Raw genomic sequence first — 15,728 nt, 5'->3', positions numbered from 1 at the left:
TTAAAGGAGACAAAACGTCATCCTCACTATGTAATGGTCAGCTCCCAATCTGTGAGGGTAAACTCGTCATATCACGCCATCTCCTGGTGTCTTTATGAACATAGCACGAGCTGGTTGCCATGTCATTAGAAAAAAAAGTTACACTGCACAAACAACTTTCTAATGCATATTAATAAATATTCTTTATTTTGTCAATTTTACACATTGCACCCTTAACATCACATCCAACCCCTGTTATAAATGGATGTTTTACTGTAAAATCTATTCAGATTATATAATTTCTGTACACATTTATTGGTACAACTTTTCCCACTAAAATGAAGCATCACAGAGGAAGAGAAAAAAATGGAAAATGCAAAAACAAAAAAATAAGACTAACATCTAAACCCTAATGTCACAGCTTGCAAGCTAAATGATCAGATCCACTGTGCTCTAAACCAACAGCCCTACAAAATGAGACCAGAAAAGAAACCGGGTTTGGTCAGGGTGGGACGGACGACAACAAGGACGGTGGTGACAAGATGAACAGGTAGAGGTGACAGAAGATGAACAAAGGTGGGAAAATAGGAACCACATGTACTTCAACCAAAGAGGGAATGGGGGCTCATTTAACAAAGGGAGGGTGGGGGGAGCTCATTGAACAAGACTCTAAAATGTACTACTGAATTCTTTCTCCTTTAAAAGGCGGTGTGAGCAGAGGGGTGGTAATCACCATGTGTGTTGTCCCAGTAACAAGATATCATGACAGTAGAGTAGTGCAACAGGAGCTAATTCATTAATTGACGCTGGTGGTGGTAGCAGCAAACCAATCTGCACCTCCGTGGCAGTACTTGGTGAATTTATCTTTCAGGCGCTGTCGGTACTGGTCACGGTTGTTGTAGAAGGACTTGTTGTTGTCCACAAACGACTGGATCTCATCCTGCGTGAGGCAGTTCTCTTCATCAGAAGTCACTTCAGAGTCATCCTGTTTTTAGTACAAATAAAAACACAAAAAAAGCACTGATCAAATGGACCTTTCAAAACACACAAACACACGCATTGAATAAACATTTACATCCTACCAACTCTCATGGAACTCAAAACTAGTACAAATAATGATGTCAACACTGAAGTGACCATCCCAACTTTTTGAAAAAAAAAAAATGACACTGACCAGCAGTTCCATGAGACTCTTGGCACTGGTACCCTCCAGATAATGGCTGATGTTCTTTCGATGTTCTGCCCGTGGTAACTGCAGTGGGATACTAGAAAAGATGTCGAGGCACAACTGGGCACACGTCTCTTTGGTTCTGCACACGGGTGATGTTGCAGCGGTGTTTTGCCCTTTCCTGTTCTCTTCCATAACACAAACCTCTGCATTTGGACCCTGGTTGAGAAAGAAAGTTTATTTTTAATAGTTTTACCTGAGAAGCAATGAATGACCAGATCACATCTCTGACTGGGCTAACATATCCACCAGGAAAATCTGGCTAGGGGAAAGGTCCATTTCAATTATAAGCTATATGAATGGGAAAAAAAACATATATATATATTTTTTAAAGCAGGAATTCCTGCTAAATCCCATCCATAAGGACATTCTCATCTAACCTGATGGTAAGATAACAAGCCATTGTTCTTTCTTCTCTTATTCTTCTTTTTGCCCTTAGTGTTCTCTTCAGAGCTGGCCCAGCACTCCACACAGCTGTCCATGCAGTCCTCTTCCTTGTCTTCAGCACATTGATGACCACACAAGTAGTCTCCTTCAGATGACAAGACACGGATATGACAAGCATTCAATGGCAAATTCTGAGCATTCCACACAATGACAAACAGCAAAACGGGTTGGGGCGGCAGGGTAGCCTAGGGCGTTGGACTAGTAACCAGAAGGTTGTGAGTTCAAACCCCCGAGCTGACAAGGTACAAATCTGTCGTTCTGCCCTTGAACAGGCAGTTAACCCACTGTTCCTAGGCCGTCATTGAAAATAAGAATGTGTTCTTAACTGACTTGCCTGGTTAAATAAAGGTAAAAAAAAAAAAAAAAAACACTACTAGGGATGGAACAACAAGGGGGGTCATAAGGTATACAGCATTCTTTTGGGGGGGGGGGGCTGTTAAAACCATAAGAAAAATTCTTAAAATTCCACGTGAATAGCGAAAAGCTGTATCTCGCAATTATTTGTCAAGCAATACCTGATACCTTCAGTAAAGCAGAGGCTATCATCAAAGAATAGCTTAGGATCATCTACAGGCAACAGACCGAAGACTGAACACACACGCGCATCATTAGCAAAGAGAAAGAGCAGGTGGAGCAAGCGCATAGGACTTCGTAATCCGTGTCTCGTCTTCCAGGCCTCGCAAATTCACCTCTTACACGGGTTCCCCTTAACAGCCTATCGTCTAGTTAGGCCAGAACACAGAAAATGTTTTGTAATAACTGCACTGTGATTAAAACTTGTGAAAAAAAAAAAAAAAAAAAAAAAAAAACATTTTTCGGGATAGTTTTTCCCCCCTAAAACGTTACGAATCCCCATTTTGTTCTAGCTTTGACACAACTAGCCACTATACAGACCATTAACTGAAGATGGACCAACCTGCTTCGTGGTGGTTGCAGATACCCTCAGCGCAGGCAACGTCACATCCTTCCTGTGAGCCAGGCTCGCTGCCTTCCATGCTAGACGAGTAACCACAGTCACTCCCATTACTGTGAGGCGAAAGACCTAAAGAAATGACCAAACAATTAATTATATATACACTCATTGAGGCTGGTCTTGCAGGTAATGCCCCCCCCGACATATATACAAAAGTATGCAGACACCCCTTCAGTGGATTCGGCCATCTCAGCCACACCCGTTGCCGACAGGTGTATAAAATCAAGCACACAGCCATGCAATCTCCATAGACAAACATTTGCACCAGAATGCCCTGTACTGAAGAGCTCAGTGACTTTCAACGTGGCACCGTCATAGGATGTCACCTTTCCAACATGTCAGTTTAGTCAAATTTCTGCCCTGCTATTATAGCAGCAATGTTCCCACATCTAGTGTAAAGACTTCCCAGAAGAGTGGAGGCTGTTATAGCAGCAATGTTCCAACATCTAGTGGAAAGCCTTCCCAGAAGAGTGGAGGCTGTTATAGCAGCAATGTTCCAACATCTAGTGGAAAGCCTTCCCAGAAGAGTGGAGGCTGTTATAGCAGCAATGTTCCAACATCTAGTGGAAAGCCTTCCCAGAAGAGTGGAATCTGTTCTAGCAGGAAAGGGGGGGACCAACTCCATATTAATTTCAAAGATTTTAGAATGAGATGTTCAACCAGCAGGTGTCCACATACTTTTGTTCGTGTGCGCACACACACACACACACACACACAGGTTAGGCAATGTCTGAAATGACACATCATCCTGTCCAGATATAGTTGCACCCGTAGGCGTCAAATGGCAGGAAAAACACAATATAAACTACACATTGGTTATAACAGAAGTGTGATTTGGTGCATAACGTCATTCTAATAAAGATGCAGGAACAGCAGCAAAAGACCTGACCGAAGTTTTTTGCAGAATATGCAAAAAGATTCAGGGAAAAGGATGGACAGACTACAAACCCTGTCAACATTTACAAGTCCATCCATCCTGCTGAATTCACTACTCTGGGGCAGAAAAGGTCAACATTCTGGTGTTCCCTGCCAGACATGGTAAAGCAACTACGCCTAAAATGGTTCCTCGTTGCACTTAAAAAAAAAATATATATAAAAAAAAGTGGTGGCCTATATTCAAATCTAGATGCATCTTATTGGAAGACAGACAGCCCCAAGCATAGGAAAAAAATATTCTGTCAAACCGTAAGACTTAATAGCATTTTTTGTTGTTGTTGTTTGTTGTTGTTGTAGGCTACTTTATTGAGTAACTTGCATGCCTATATTTAGGATGTGTACAGTTCAATATGCACATCATAATATGCTTAGGCTATTTGTTTTTAGCCTAAGTCAATGTTCATATGTTGTTTTTATTAAAATAGAATCATAAAGAATGTTATAAATAATCATTTGTTTTTTCTGATTGTATGTGTTGGATTTGCAGTTCGATAGGCAAAAGGCATAGCCTGGAAACTAGGCCTATTTGAGCGGTTTGCTGATGTCAATGTTGTGAACAGAGTGCCCTAAGGTGGTAGTGGGGTTATGGTATGGGCAGGCATAAGCGACGGACAACGAACACAATTACATTTTATCTATGGCAATTTGAATGCACAGAGATACCGTGACGAGATCCCCCCCCCCCCGAGGCCCATTGTCGTGTCATTCATCCGCCGCCATCACCTCAGGTTTCAGCGTGATCTTTGTTGTTTTGTTTAAGATATCTGTGATGAACAGATGAATATCTGTATTCCCAGTCATGTGACATCCATAAAATAGGAACTGATTTCAATTGACGGATTTCCTTATATGAAACCAACTCAGTAAAAAAAAAAAATATTATCTTTGAAATTGTTGCATTTATATATTTTTGTTCAGTGTAAAATGCACAATTTGTAAGCTATTTAAAATAAAGTTGTTAGTAAGATAACTTCTAACTCATAATTCATTTATTTTTTTGTCCCCACTTATTGAAGTACAGCTGTAGGAACTTATATGCCCTACTGCTCATTGTGCAATTCAAATCACATTAATAAACGTTTTGTAAATAACACAAATTAATTAATTTATAAGTAATGTTTAGCCTACTGAAACTTTTATTGACAGTAGCCTACGTGTAGGTCTATAGACTATCATTGCCTGTTTTGGTTTGCCAGGAGTGATTTTAGTGAATTAAGGCCAAAACGTTCCAGGTTTGTTTCAACTTCCTATTCCATTAGTCGCTTGCAATTGTTTGTTCTCTCTCTCTCATTGTTACTATGTTTTTATTTAATGCTAAAAATCACAAAACAACTTTAAGATTACTCCATTAAGCCTATAGTCCTTCAAATGGATGATTGTGAAAGACTAGGCTATTATTTTGAATAGCTTACAAAATGTGCATTTATATACACTGAAATAAAATATATAAAAAATAAAAAAAGCAACAATTTCAATGATTTTAGATGTTAAAACGATAAGCCAGACAACAGGGTGTTGACAATATAGATCATTACAGTCAGAGTAGGTACACATCCCAAGCCCACTGCTACTCTGCCTCCTGTCTGAATAAAGGGAAAATCATGCAACATATACACTGAACTGAACCACAGAGTTCAGCCTGTCGATTCATCAACGGGGACTGAAGATGACAATTAGCTGTCTAGCTATGATATAAATACATCACATTTGCTCTTGAGATTCACATTTCAATTGTAAAATGGTCCCTTAACTCAAATAAACACATTTCAGAAAGGACGGCTGTCATTGGTAAGATTGATCTTACCCAGGGTCAGGTGTCTGGTCTTGAGTGATGGTTGGATGGTGGTGACAGCATTACCTTTCTTGACTTTAGGAGAGCCCAGGATGGGCACGGTGCTGTCTGGGCAGCTGCAGGAAGTAGTGCTCTCGTTGCTGGTGACAACCACCTCCACACAGCTGACATGCCCCTCCTCCTCCTCTCGGCTTCCACAGGCCTTGCAGCCACCGTTCTCCACAGACTCTAATGAACCCTGCATGGGGGGGGATAACAGAGAATGACAGGACACTATTAGAGTAACATCCCTAAATGGCCAGACCATAGAAAAGGGAGGACAGTGTTATGGGCAGTGAGAGTTAAGGAATTTAAAGACAAGAACATTTGATAGCTATATTTGCCATTTAAACCATTTAAAACCTACTGACGGCATTTGGAAAGTTTGAAATGTGACTTAGCACAATGTGTGAACAACAACAACGTCACAAACAGAATGCATTATTAATCCGTACAATAACATGGTTAGCCTGGATTCGAGGCCGACCTCTAGCCTGGACGAGGGTAACCAGATAATGTGGAACATGCATGCTGATGTCATGTGAGAACAGTTTCCTATAAGACTCACTGGTATTTCCCCTGTTGTCATGCTGCCTCAGTGCTCGTGTGTGTGTGTGTGTGTGTGTGTGTGTGTGTGTGTGTGTGTGTGTGTGGGGAAAACGAAGCGTTACCTCAGCCAGGTTCTTGCCCTCGGCCTCCTGCTCAGACATGTCGAAGCCACACTTGTTTTTGCGTCTGTTCTTCTTCTTCTGTCTCTTCTTCTCCTGCTTCAGCTCCTTGGCCCTCTCCTCCTCCGACAGCTCCTCACACAGCTGCTCCAGACGACTGATGCCCTGCACCTTCTCCACCGCCGTCTGAGGGGAAAACGGGTGTTACCACGTCGTTATTATAAAGAGAGGAGTCCTGGCTAAATAAGCATGATATCATTTTTTTTATGTCAAATGAATCAATACATACACCGACATGCCACAACACTGTAAACATAGACGTGTGTCGGATGGGAAAGCACTCACCATACATCAATTCCATCAACAAAATATGTCTGTCACATAAGCTTGTTATTGGTAGCCTAATGCTGGCAGGCATCGTGCAAACACAAACCTCAAAGCTTTTGCGCAAAGCGTCGATGCCGAGGCAGAAGAGCATCTGCCAGGTTTGCTCCTCTGCCCTCAGTTTCTGCCAGATTCTGTGCAGTCGCTCGTACAGGTGGATGCCCAGGCAGGTGAGCACCTCTTCTTGTGCAATGTCAATGGTCTTGGCGTGTCGTTCTCTGCGTCTATAAACGGGAGAGAAGGGCAGGAGTCGTGTTAGAATTTGCATGTTAATTCTATAATGACATTCTAGAATGTCATATAATTCCAGAACAGTTAACTAGCCAACAAAAATGTAGTGAAGAACTACAAGTACGTACATCAGAAGGTCACCAGGAGAGTGAATCATACTTCACTACTATAGTGCTGGTCAAATATACTGGCACTTTCCTTATTTTACAAGAAATGGAGAAATAAAACAAACAAAAAAAGTTTGCGCTCCACACCATGTTATTGGATTTTCAACATTGCAGAAGCAAATTTATTTTGTGTAAACTTTATTTTCTAAATACACAATTGTAAACTTAAGATTTCGCATGGACAAAATTGGCATCCTTGAAATGATTCTAAAATTCACATAAAAACCTTGGTTTCCCACCAGAGATGAGTTTCCATAAAATTCACATGATGCAGAGAAAAGACTGTGCGTGATGACATAGTGCACATAAAATTCCATCTCATCTAATTTTCTACTCTAGTTATGGTTGTCACAAAAACTGTTGAGTTGTATAGCGATTGTGCCCACTCCGGTCTTGGCACGTACTCTCTAGCCAACAGCTGGCAGATACATTGTGGGTATAGTCTACATGATGAGATTATCATGGACAAAAGAGTATTTGTTTCAACAGCAGCCAAGCATCGATCATCATGTCATCAGAATAAGACCCTCGATATTTATTGGAAAGGAACGTCAAGTTCATCACCGTGCACATTCACCACCCTGTGAAGTTCATAACTTATTTCATCTGTAGCCTAAAAAAACCCAAAGTCGTAATGGTAGGACCACATAACATATCGCATGACTCCAAGTTTACTTCGATATGGTTATATATATATATATATATATTTTTTTAACATAAAAAGGTGTTCTCACATCCATTTCTCACATAAAAGTTAGACAAAAAGAACCCACCCTGTCTAGAGTATTTCATTTGGAAAGTTAACTGACAAATTTGCCCTTTCCATCAGGCAGGTCGTGACATTTCTTTTATCCAACGTACTTCACTTTCATAAAAAAAAAGGATTGGATCGAAACCTGGTTAGTGTAATGAAATGCTGCATTAAAAAAAAAAACTACTTTTAGAACTACCAAGGGACTTGTGACTTGAGGCAGAGTAGCCTAGTGGTTAGAGCGGTGGACTTGTAACCCGGAAGGTTGCAAGTTCAAACCCCCGAGCTGACAAGGTACAAATCTGTCGTTCTGCCCCTGAACAAGCAGTTAACCCACTGTTCCTAGGCCGTCATTGAAAATAAGAATTTGTTCTTAACTGACTTGCCTCGTTAAATAAAGGTTAAATAAATAAAGGATTCAGACTTGGACACTAGGGACTAGACCTGGAGGTCATGTGACTGGACAACATTACTGTCTGGGAGATGGTCGCACAGCCTTTGGCCAAGACAACTGCAGACAAACACCCCTTGTAGCCATGAGTTTGCAGTACCGTTTCTACTGGAGGTTTTGCCCATTTTTTCCCAAGCAACAAACTCCTCTACTTCTTCAATGTTTAAAGTGGATGCCCTCCACCAACTTTTGCACTCGCTGGTTTTGAATGCGATTCAGATCTGGATAGTCTAGCAACTCTTTTTTGAACCATTCCTGTGTGCTTTTTTGATGTGTGTTTGGGGTCTTCAATGGAGACAGTTTTTGGGACACTGTTAAGCATTGGACTCCAAAACCCCTGAGTCTGCTGATGTCATGCGCCATGCTCACGTTTTTCTTTTGCACTGAAACATGTATAAAAATAAATAAATCCCTGCTAGGGGGAAATGCAGGTTTTAACTAATTAAAGCAAAAGAATATGATCAGTCTGTGTAAAATAGTGGTTAAGGTGAACCTAACAAACAGATAAAAAGTATAAAGAAAGCATTCCATTATTTGTTGCCTAGACTTTACTGCAAATGAACCTCAAGTCTCAAGTCAAATGAACCTCAAACACCAATATTGCAGTTAGCCATGACAGCCTTTATAATAGAACGCCCGTTACCATGACAGCCTTTATAATAGAACGCCTGTTACCATGACAGCCTTCACAAACACCTAAATATTGCACTTGGATTATTATATATATATTTTTTTTAAAGTAGAACAAGAATGAAACAGACATTCTATTTTTGCTCTATTATAGTGGCCACTATAGTAGACATCGATCAAGTGCACAAGTCTAGTCTTTTTTAAGTATAATACTTTCAAGTTCAACACAACAAAACAATATTGTCCTGTTCTACAATGTGCCAGCAGAGCATGATACCCTTCGTAGGCAATGATTTCTCTCTTTCGGGCAGATAGTACACCTGGCATACCCCTTTTTATCCACTGTATTGAAGTAGTGAGAAATAGGGCAAGAGTGTGTTGTTCCATTCACCTCTATAGTGGCATCCAGCTAAAACCAGGCCCAGCTCCAGCTACACCTGATCCCTGAATCCACATGTTTAACAAGCAACGCCTCATTTTTCACCTAATTCTGTCATTGTGAAAATAAACCACATACTGTTGAGGGAAACCACTAGTTAACAGATCGTGGTTAGTTCGTTAGCTAGTCAACTAATTTCACACAGATTGCCAGGGTCCAGTAAGCAACTAACGTGTTATATATTTGAGGAACTGCCAGAATCTCCCCCACCCCCCTTCTAATTTCCTTCATTTTGTGGCCAAAGTCAAATACTTTGTGGCACACATAAGTGTCAAATACTTTCGATACAACAAACTTCACGTCAGGATATGCAACCGAGATGAATCCTTAATGTATGTGTGTTATATTAAACAGAGGGACTAAAATGTTGGCGAGAAATAAACATTTCAGAACAACTCCATCTGAATTATTATTCTTACACTTTAACAAATACTAGTCGAATAAGATATGGGCGAGATGACGAATTTTGGCAAAGAGATGTGTTTATAGACTAATAAAAATCAGAAGCGGGTTTAGGTATGGGCGACGTGGGCAGCCGCCCAGGGCTTTCTGCTACTAAGATTGCCCGGGGGAGGGGGCACCGTGCGCCCCTGGGTGCGGCACTAAAGGGGGGAGGGAGAGGAAAATCGCCAGAACGGCATAAAAGCTAGAACCGTCACATACACTTCAAACAAATGCCCAAACCGAAAACTGCAGACAAAAATGCTTTCTGCTATTAAGATAAGTGAAATGTAGGCTAAACTGACAACGGAGTGAAGAGCAAAAATCTCAACGAGCAAGCAAGTCGCAGCAAAATTCTGGCAAGGGGTGATTTTTGGCACAACAGCAGCAAGGAGTCGTATAACAGTTAATACTAAAGCGAATTGGTTAGGTCATTAATGTTACAACATCAGAGGAGTTAACGTTAGCTAGCTAACGGCAAGAAGCCTTTCCAGAGAGCTAGCTGATGTTGTAACTAGTAAATTGGTTGTCTCTTCTTTCTTCAGTCGAGGTGCAGCTCTGCGTTCTGTTATGTGAACGATTGGCTGAGCCTTGGATACAGCAGCCAGTAGCGATCCAAACGCGCATCACTCATCCGCTTACAGCCAGTAGCGATCCAAACGCGCATCACTCATCCGCTTACAGCCAGTAGCGATCCAAACGCGCATCACTCATCCGCTTACAGCCAGTAGCGATCCAAACGCGCATCACTCATCCGCTTACAGCCAGTAGCGATCCAAACACGCATCACTCATCCGCTTACAGCCAGTAGCGATCCAAACGCGCATCACTCATCCGCTTACAGCCAGTAGCGATCCAAACGCCATCACTCATCCGCTTACAGCCAGTAGCGATCCAAACGCGCATCACTCATCCGCTTACAGCCAGTAGCGATCCAAACGCGCATCACTCATCCGCTTACAGCCAGTAGCGATCCAAACGCGCATCACTCATCCGCTTACAGCCAGTAGCGATCCAAACGCGCATCACTCATCCGCTTACAGCCAGTAGCGATCCAAACGCGCATCACTCATCCGCTTACAGCCAGTAGCGATCCAAACCTTTCTCATTGGATCTACACGAATCGCATAGGTCACCTATTTTGGATTCAAAAAGGCAAATTTCGTCGAAAGGTGACTAGTTTCTCCATGCCTGTGGAGTGGCTGAATCCCATCCAAACCTACAGCAAGTGCTGACAACAGCAGTTGGTGGAGAGCACCCCTCAAACACTGAAGAAATAGAGCAGTTAAAGGCTGTGCAATCAAGTACCAGCTGTGGGGCCAATCATTTGGTCCAGTATTTCTATATACATTTGTTTAATATGTGGGAGACCAAAAGTCTTTCCTACAATATCAACAATTTTTTTTAGAAGAAATAAGGAATTATTTAAGTTTAAAAGACGACAATTTATTTGTCCAGTACTAAAGGTTACTACATATGTATATAACAAAGGAAAACGCAGCAGTCTACATACTCGTAACCTCCGGAGAACTCCGGCTCAGCCCGGCCCAGCAGATGTGCCATGAAGTCAGTCTCACAGCAGACGTGAACGTGGTGCTCTTGGGGACAGCAGCGGAGTCCCTCGTACAAGGCAGCGCAGTAGCCCTTCTCTTTAGTGCAGTCCAGCTCCCCTATAAGGATGTTGTATGCTCTCAGTACCTTGTTCTTGCAGTCAGTACAGAACCTGAAAGGAAGAGAAGATTAAAACACAAGTGCAAATTTCCCAAACAGTCGAATGCGAAAATAAAGCCCATTGGATGTAAACATGGCCTATATTACTTAAAACCACTACCGTGACTTACCTGTGCTTGCGCAAGTATGTTTCCAGGGTCTCCAGGAGGCAGGTGCTGTCGATCAGGATGACTTCGTCCCTGCACTCCTGAGACATGAGCTCCCACACATCCATCCAGCTTCCCCTGTCAGCAGCAAATCCCCATCGTTAACATCATGCACGGCTCATCAATCAGCGTATTATTTCAATAAATAAACCTATCGAGTCAGCTTCACGATAGAGGTGACAAAAAAGGACAAGCGTGCCAACTTAACACTGGAGAGTATTCACTGGATAAATCCGGATTAAAATGCTCTTTAACTCAGAAGTATTTTACTGTCAAAAACATAGAGCTTCACAGATGTACATGTGCACAACATAACGCATGACATAATCCAGACAATGAAGAAAACTACTTCAGACTGGCGCTAACTGACTAGCGTCCGGAAATGCTACGAAGAAATGCTCTGAATGAACGAGCTGTGTTTGCTTTGCTGCCTACCTGCTGGGGGCCTGAAGTGGTCCAGAGTGAAAAACGACGCTACATCTGTGGTCTGTCTTGGCTCCTCCATCTTTGTCTTTCTCTAAACCTAGCCTTGTGTCTACGCTCCCTTCTCCTCTAAAGATTCAGAGATTTTCTCAAAGACACTACAATATGGCACATCACAAATGACTTACTGCCGTTTCAAAAGCCTAGTTTGGCCCTGCTATGACAAATGTGGACATTCAGCCTTCATTTAATGTACAAGGTCTGAGAGAACAGGCTTTACAACTTGTTTCTTCAAAAATGGAATCATACATGACATCAAGTTCAATACAAGCAGTTTAATAGATGATAAATAGCAGAGGTAAATGTGACTCACCCCAAAGGCTTTGGTTTGTGTGTTTCTAAGGAGTGCAACTGGCAGCGTTTATTCTTTTTGCTTTTTGGAATGGCATTGATCATGTCATTTAACTTTGACCTACAAAACAAAAAAAACATTCTCCTGTTTAGCACATTACTTATACTAATAGTTTACCATAAAAACATAGTGGTCAGATTGTTTCAGTACTTACATATGCTAAACAAAAAAACCTTCCACACACACACAAATACAGCCAATTCTCACAGGGACGCAGGAAATAGTATGTAATATTTCTGCTGTCAAATCGAGGGCACAGTTTAGAAAGATTGTTTCTTAGGTAAATTGGCCAATAAAGTACAGATAAAAGATAGGCCACAGCAAGAGTCGTTCTTGTGGTCAATAAAAGGTAGGCTTCATGTGAAGCTGTCTGACAGGCCAAGTAAGTATGAAGGCTACCGAAGTATTAGTCTCTTGACACGTGTCTCACTCACCCGTGGATGTAAAAGAGGGTGTAGAGAGTCTTCGCGTCAGCCATGCAGGTCTTGGTGACAGACAGCACGCCGGTGGGCTTCACAGTGAGGGGCTCCAGTGCCGGGTTCCCGGACTCCACCAGCTGGGAAAAGAGGCGCTCCACGCTCCGCCTGCAGCCCACACACGGCACCAGCTGGGAGAGGGCGCTGAACACCTCCCTGGAAGTTACCATCATGGCGATGTTCAGGTCCTGCTGCTTCAGCATGCTGTGATGCTGAGGGGGGGGCAGAAGAAGGCAGGCACACGAGACGCCACTTGACTTAGTATCAAAAGGCATAATCCTTGAGCAAACTATGACCAACAGTCTTATGGGTAAATATTACCCAGACATGTTTGAAAGGTACACACAAATCTTCTGTTCACGGCACTCACCTCGACAAACTGCTTCATCTGAGAGCTGTTGATTTGGTGAATGTCAAGGTTCATGACACTGTCTGTAAACTCCATCACCATCTGTCATAAAAGGGGGCATATATTGATAGGTAAAGTGTCATTAGCACAAGTATCCCACAACGAGACCGGTACACAGGCTAAGTGGAGGAAGTCAAACTATCCACTAAATGAATGCCATTTCAACATTAACCTGTCCATACAGTTCCTGCATAGCCAACATATACATGTCCAGGCTCAGTACCCAATAATGCTCAAAGGATAACCATTTAGGTTAGCCTCCCACCCAGCTAACAAGCTACCTAGCAACCGCATACAATTACCAGTTTTGCCGGTTAGCTGGTCAGTTAGGCTGGCCTAACAGCTCAGAAAACATTTTTCTAAAATCCATTGCGTAAACGTAACATCAGGGAATCCTTCTAAATTCGTGACAGATCGAGATAGATATTTTGACATAAAACGAGCTTACAAACATTGCTGACTGGAAAGCCGGTTGGAGAATCGGGCTAGCTAAGTTAGCTTGCTAACGCTAGCTTGTTGGAGAGGCCTAGTTACAGGTAGTCACATCTCGCTCAACAACTCAACGTTAATAAAGCATTTTGACCTGAGTTTCCTGGTCGACATAGCTAGCATCTTTCAGAAGAGTATCTGATTGCAAAGCCTTACAAAGAAAAAAACTAACTACAGCAACTTGTACGAGACGGTAAAAATAAATAAATTGGTTTACCGTGAGAGTGTCATCGATGTATAAGGGAATCTGTCTTGCGAGGAAAGGAAAGTCCTCTTCCCCGTCCCTGCAAACCGCAACGAGGCGCGCCATGTCTTCCAGCTCCTGTCGTGGTGGGTAGCAGCCTGTTCACAGACGGAGGAACAAATACACCAGTCGCAGTTTCACCAATAGCTTGGGCTTAACGTTTTTACACCGCGGGTCATTTCAATTTCTATGCCGTGTCATGGCGTAGAACCCCCCCCCCACAATAAAAAAAAAAAGAATTATAAAATTGGAAGGTGACATTGCAATGTATCGTTAAACTAGTTAACTAAGGTTAGTCAAATGTCATGACAATATGGAAACGATGACAATTTTCCTGAGCTATTCTTCAAACGCATAACGTGGTTGACAAATTGTACCAAGTCTCTGGTATATTTATCATGGCTAACTGGCTAGTGAAGTGAATGCTAATAAATGTCACCATTGGGGATTACAGTAGTGAAATTTACTCGCTATAGTTTTAAAATAACTTCAATTGGTTTGAAACTGAGGCGCAATATTTTAAGAAAATACAACAAACAAAAAACTCCAGTCATCATGTGTTAGATTAGGCTTTGTGTATATTTACTAGTAACTAGTTGTGGTTAACATTATGTTAAGTTAGTTAGTTACGTTCAGGGTCTGAGGAAATTCTAATTGAATCGTCAAAACGCCACAGACAGCTGGATAACTCTCGCCTCAGACAGGGTAAATAATTTAATAACAGATCTTGTCCATGTTTCCATGTAATGACAATTTTTGTAAAACACAAGCAACACATCGTACATTACTTACCCGCTTTTAAAAATTGCCTTTTTATACAAAAAAATAAAATAAAACAAGTGCGACAGAGGTGTATGTGCCGGCGGTAGAATATTCATGTAACCTTCGCCCTCAAGACGTACGAACAAAAAATAACTTCCGGCCAGGGTCTGTGCAATCCGAGATTATTGGGACGTCCCTAACCTTTAACCTCGTGATTTTGGAGGTATGGCAACGAGAGACCAAAGATTTGTATAACTAAACCTAGATAAGACCACAGCCCGTCGTTTTAAATGAAAACAAAGAGTCATAGTGGGCAGAACAAGCAAGGAAATGGGCAAAGCCAATCACGATCTTAGCGAGATCCTATTGGTGCGTTCTATTAATTAGTTTGCATATTTATGTTAGGCAACGCCCACTCTGTGAAGTGCGCGTGTGCAAAAACTCAATTCGCCTTTGCACTCCTTCTAAACAATTGCATTTTTTAATACTTTGGCAAAGGGTAAAGTCTAAAAAGAATTTTCGTAACATATTATAGTTTTGGGAACAGAGAACTGTATTGAGATCAAAGGTTTCATCGACGAGAAAATTAGCAGAATATCGGCCAAAATCCATCTCGTTCCATCTTCTCCCACTGCCGTCCACTGGGCTTCCTCTCACTACCATATTTGGCAGGGAGTGGAAACGCCAAGCGGATGCTTCATATTTATACATCTGGTGAAATATTTGTCTCATTGTTATATCTGTGGCAGATTTCTCTTCAAATCAAATTTTATTGGTCACATACACATGGTTAGCAGATGTTAATTCGAGTGTTGCGAAATGCTTACCACAACCCTAACCTTAACCATAGCGTTTCCCAAACTCGGTGCACGTTTTGGTTTCTAGCTACACAGCTGATTCACATCATCAAAGCTTGATGATTAGTTGAATCAGCTGTGTAGTTCTAGGGCAAAAAACAAAACTTGAACCCCATTCGAGTCCCGAGTTTGGGAAATAACCGTAACCATTTCAAATGTCGACTTCAATGGGTGTTATGGCCGTCCCAAGGATTCTTAATAGCACTAACCCTGCTGGAAGTTA

General features: G+C 41.9%; 1 protein-coding gene across 2 annotated transcripts; it reads right to left on the bottom strand.

Moving 5' to 3' along the window:
• Nucleotides 1-156: 156 nt before the first annotated feature.
• ggnbp2 (gametogenetin binding protein 2) lies at nt 157-14,884 on the bottom strand. Of its 2 annotated transcripts, none has more exons than XM_064982429.1 (14): nt 14,679-14,884; nt 13,860-13,984; nt 13,115-13,195; nt 12,703-12,956; nt 12,230-12,328; nt 11,398-11,511; nt 11,070-11,279; nt 6,496-6,670; nt 6,066-6,248; nt 5,368-5,593; nt 2,571-2,696; nt 1,588-1,739; nt 1,154-1,366; nt 157-964 (listed from the first exon to the last, which is right to left on the bottom strand). In XM_064982429.1, the coding sequence occupies exons 2-14, from the start codon at nt 13,950-13,952 to the stop codon at nt 776-778; spliced, it is 2,115 nt and encodes a 704-aa protein (XP_064838501.1). In that variant the 5' UTR covers nt 13,953-13,984; nt 14,679-14,884; the 3' UTR covers nt 157-775. The 2 variants fall into 2 exon arrangements, with proteins under 2 accessions (XP_064838501.1, XP_064838502.1); XM_064982430.1 differs by having other exon boundaries at nt 5,422-5,593; nt 14,679-14,883.
• Between the last annotated feature and the right edge of the window lie 844 nt (nt 14,885-15,728).

Source organism: Oncorhynchus masou, chromosome 12 (assembly GCF_036934945.1).
Source record: "Oncorhynchus masou masou isolate Uvic2021 chromosome 12, UVic_Omas_1.1, whole genome shotgun sequence".
NCBI lineage: Eukaryota > Metazoa > Chordata > Actinopteri > Salmoniformes > Salmonidae > Oncorhynchus > Oncorhynchus masou.
Note: the sequence above shows the minus strand (reverse complement) of the source record. Positions and strands in the feature narration are given on the sequence as shown.

What these genes read in the sequence shown, in the direction of transcription:
- ggnbp2 (XM_064982429.1), bottom strand. Translation starts at nt 13,952, where the DNA reads ATGGCGCGCCTCGTTGCGGTTTGCAGGGACGGGGAAGAGGACTTTCCT. An exon ending in ACCCTCTTTTACATCCACGG is followed by an intron (nt 12,329 to 12,702) that starts GTGAGTGAGACA and finishes TTTGTTTTGTAG; the next exon opens with GTCAAAGTTAAATGACATGA. An exon ending in GACCAGACACCTGACCCTGG is followed by an intron (nt 2,697 to 5,367) that starts GTAAGATCAATC and finishes TCATTTCTTTAG; the next exon opens with GTCTTTCGCCTCACAGTAAT.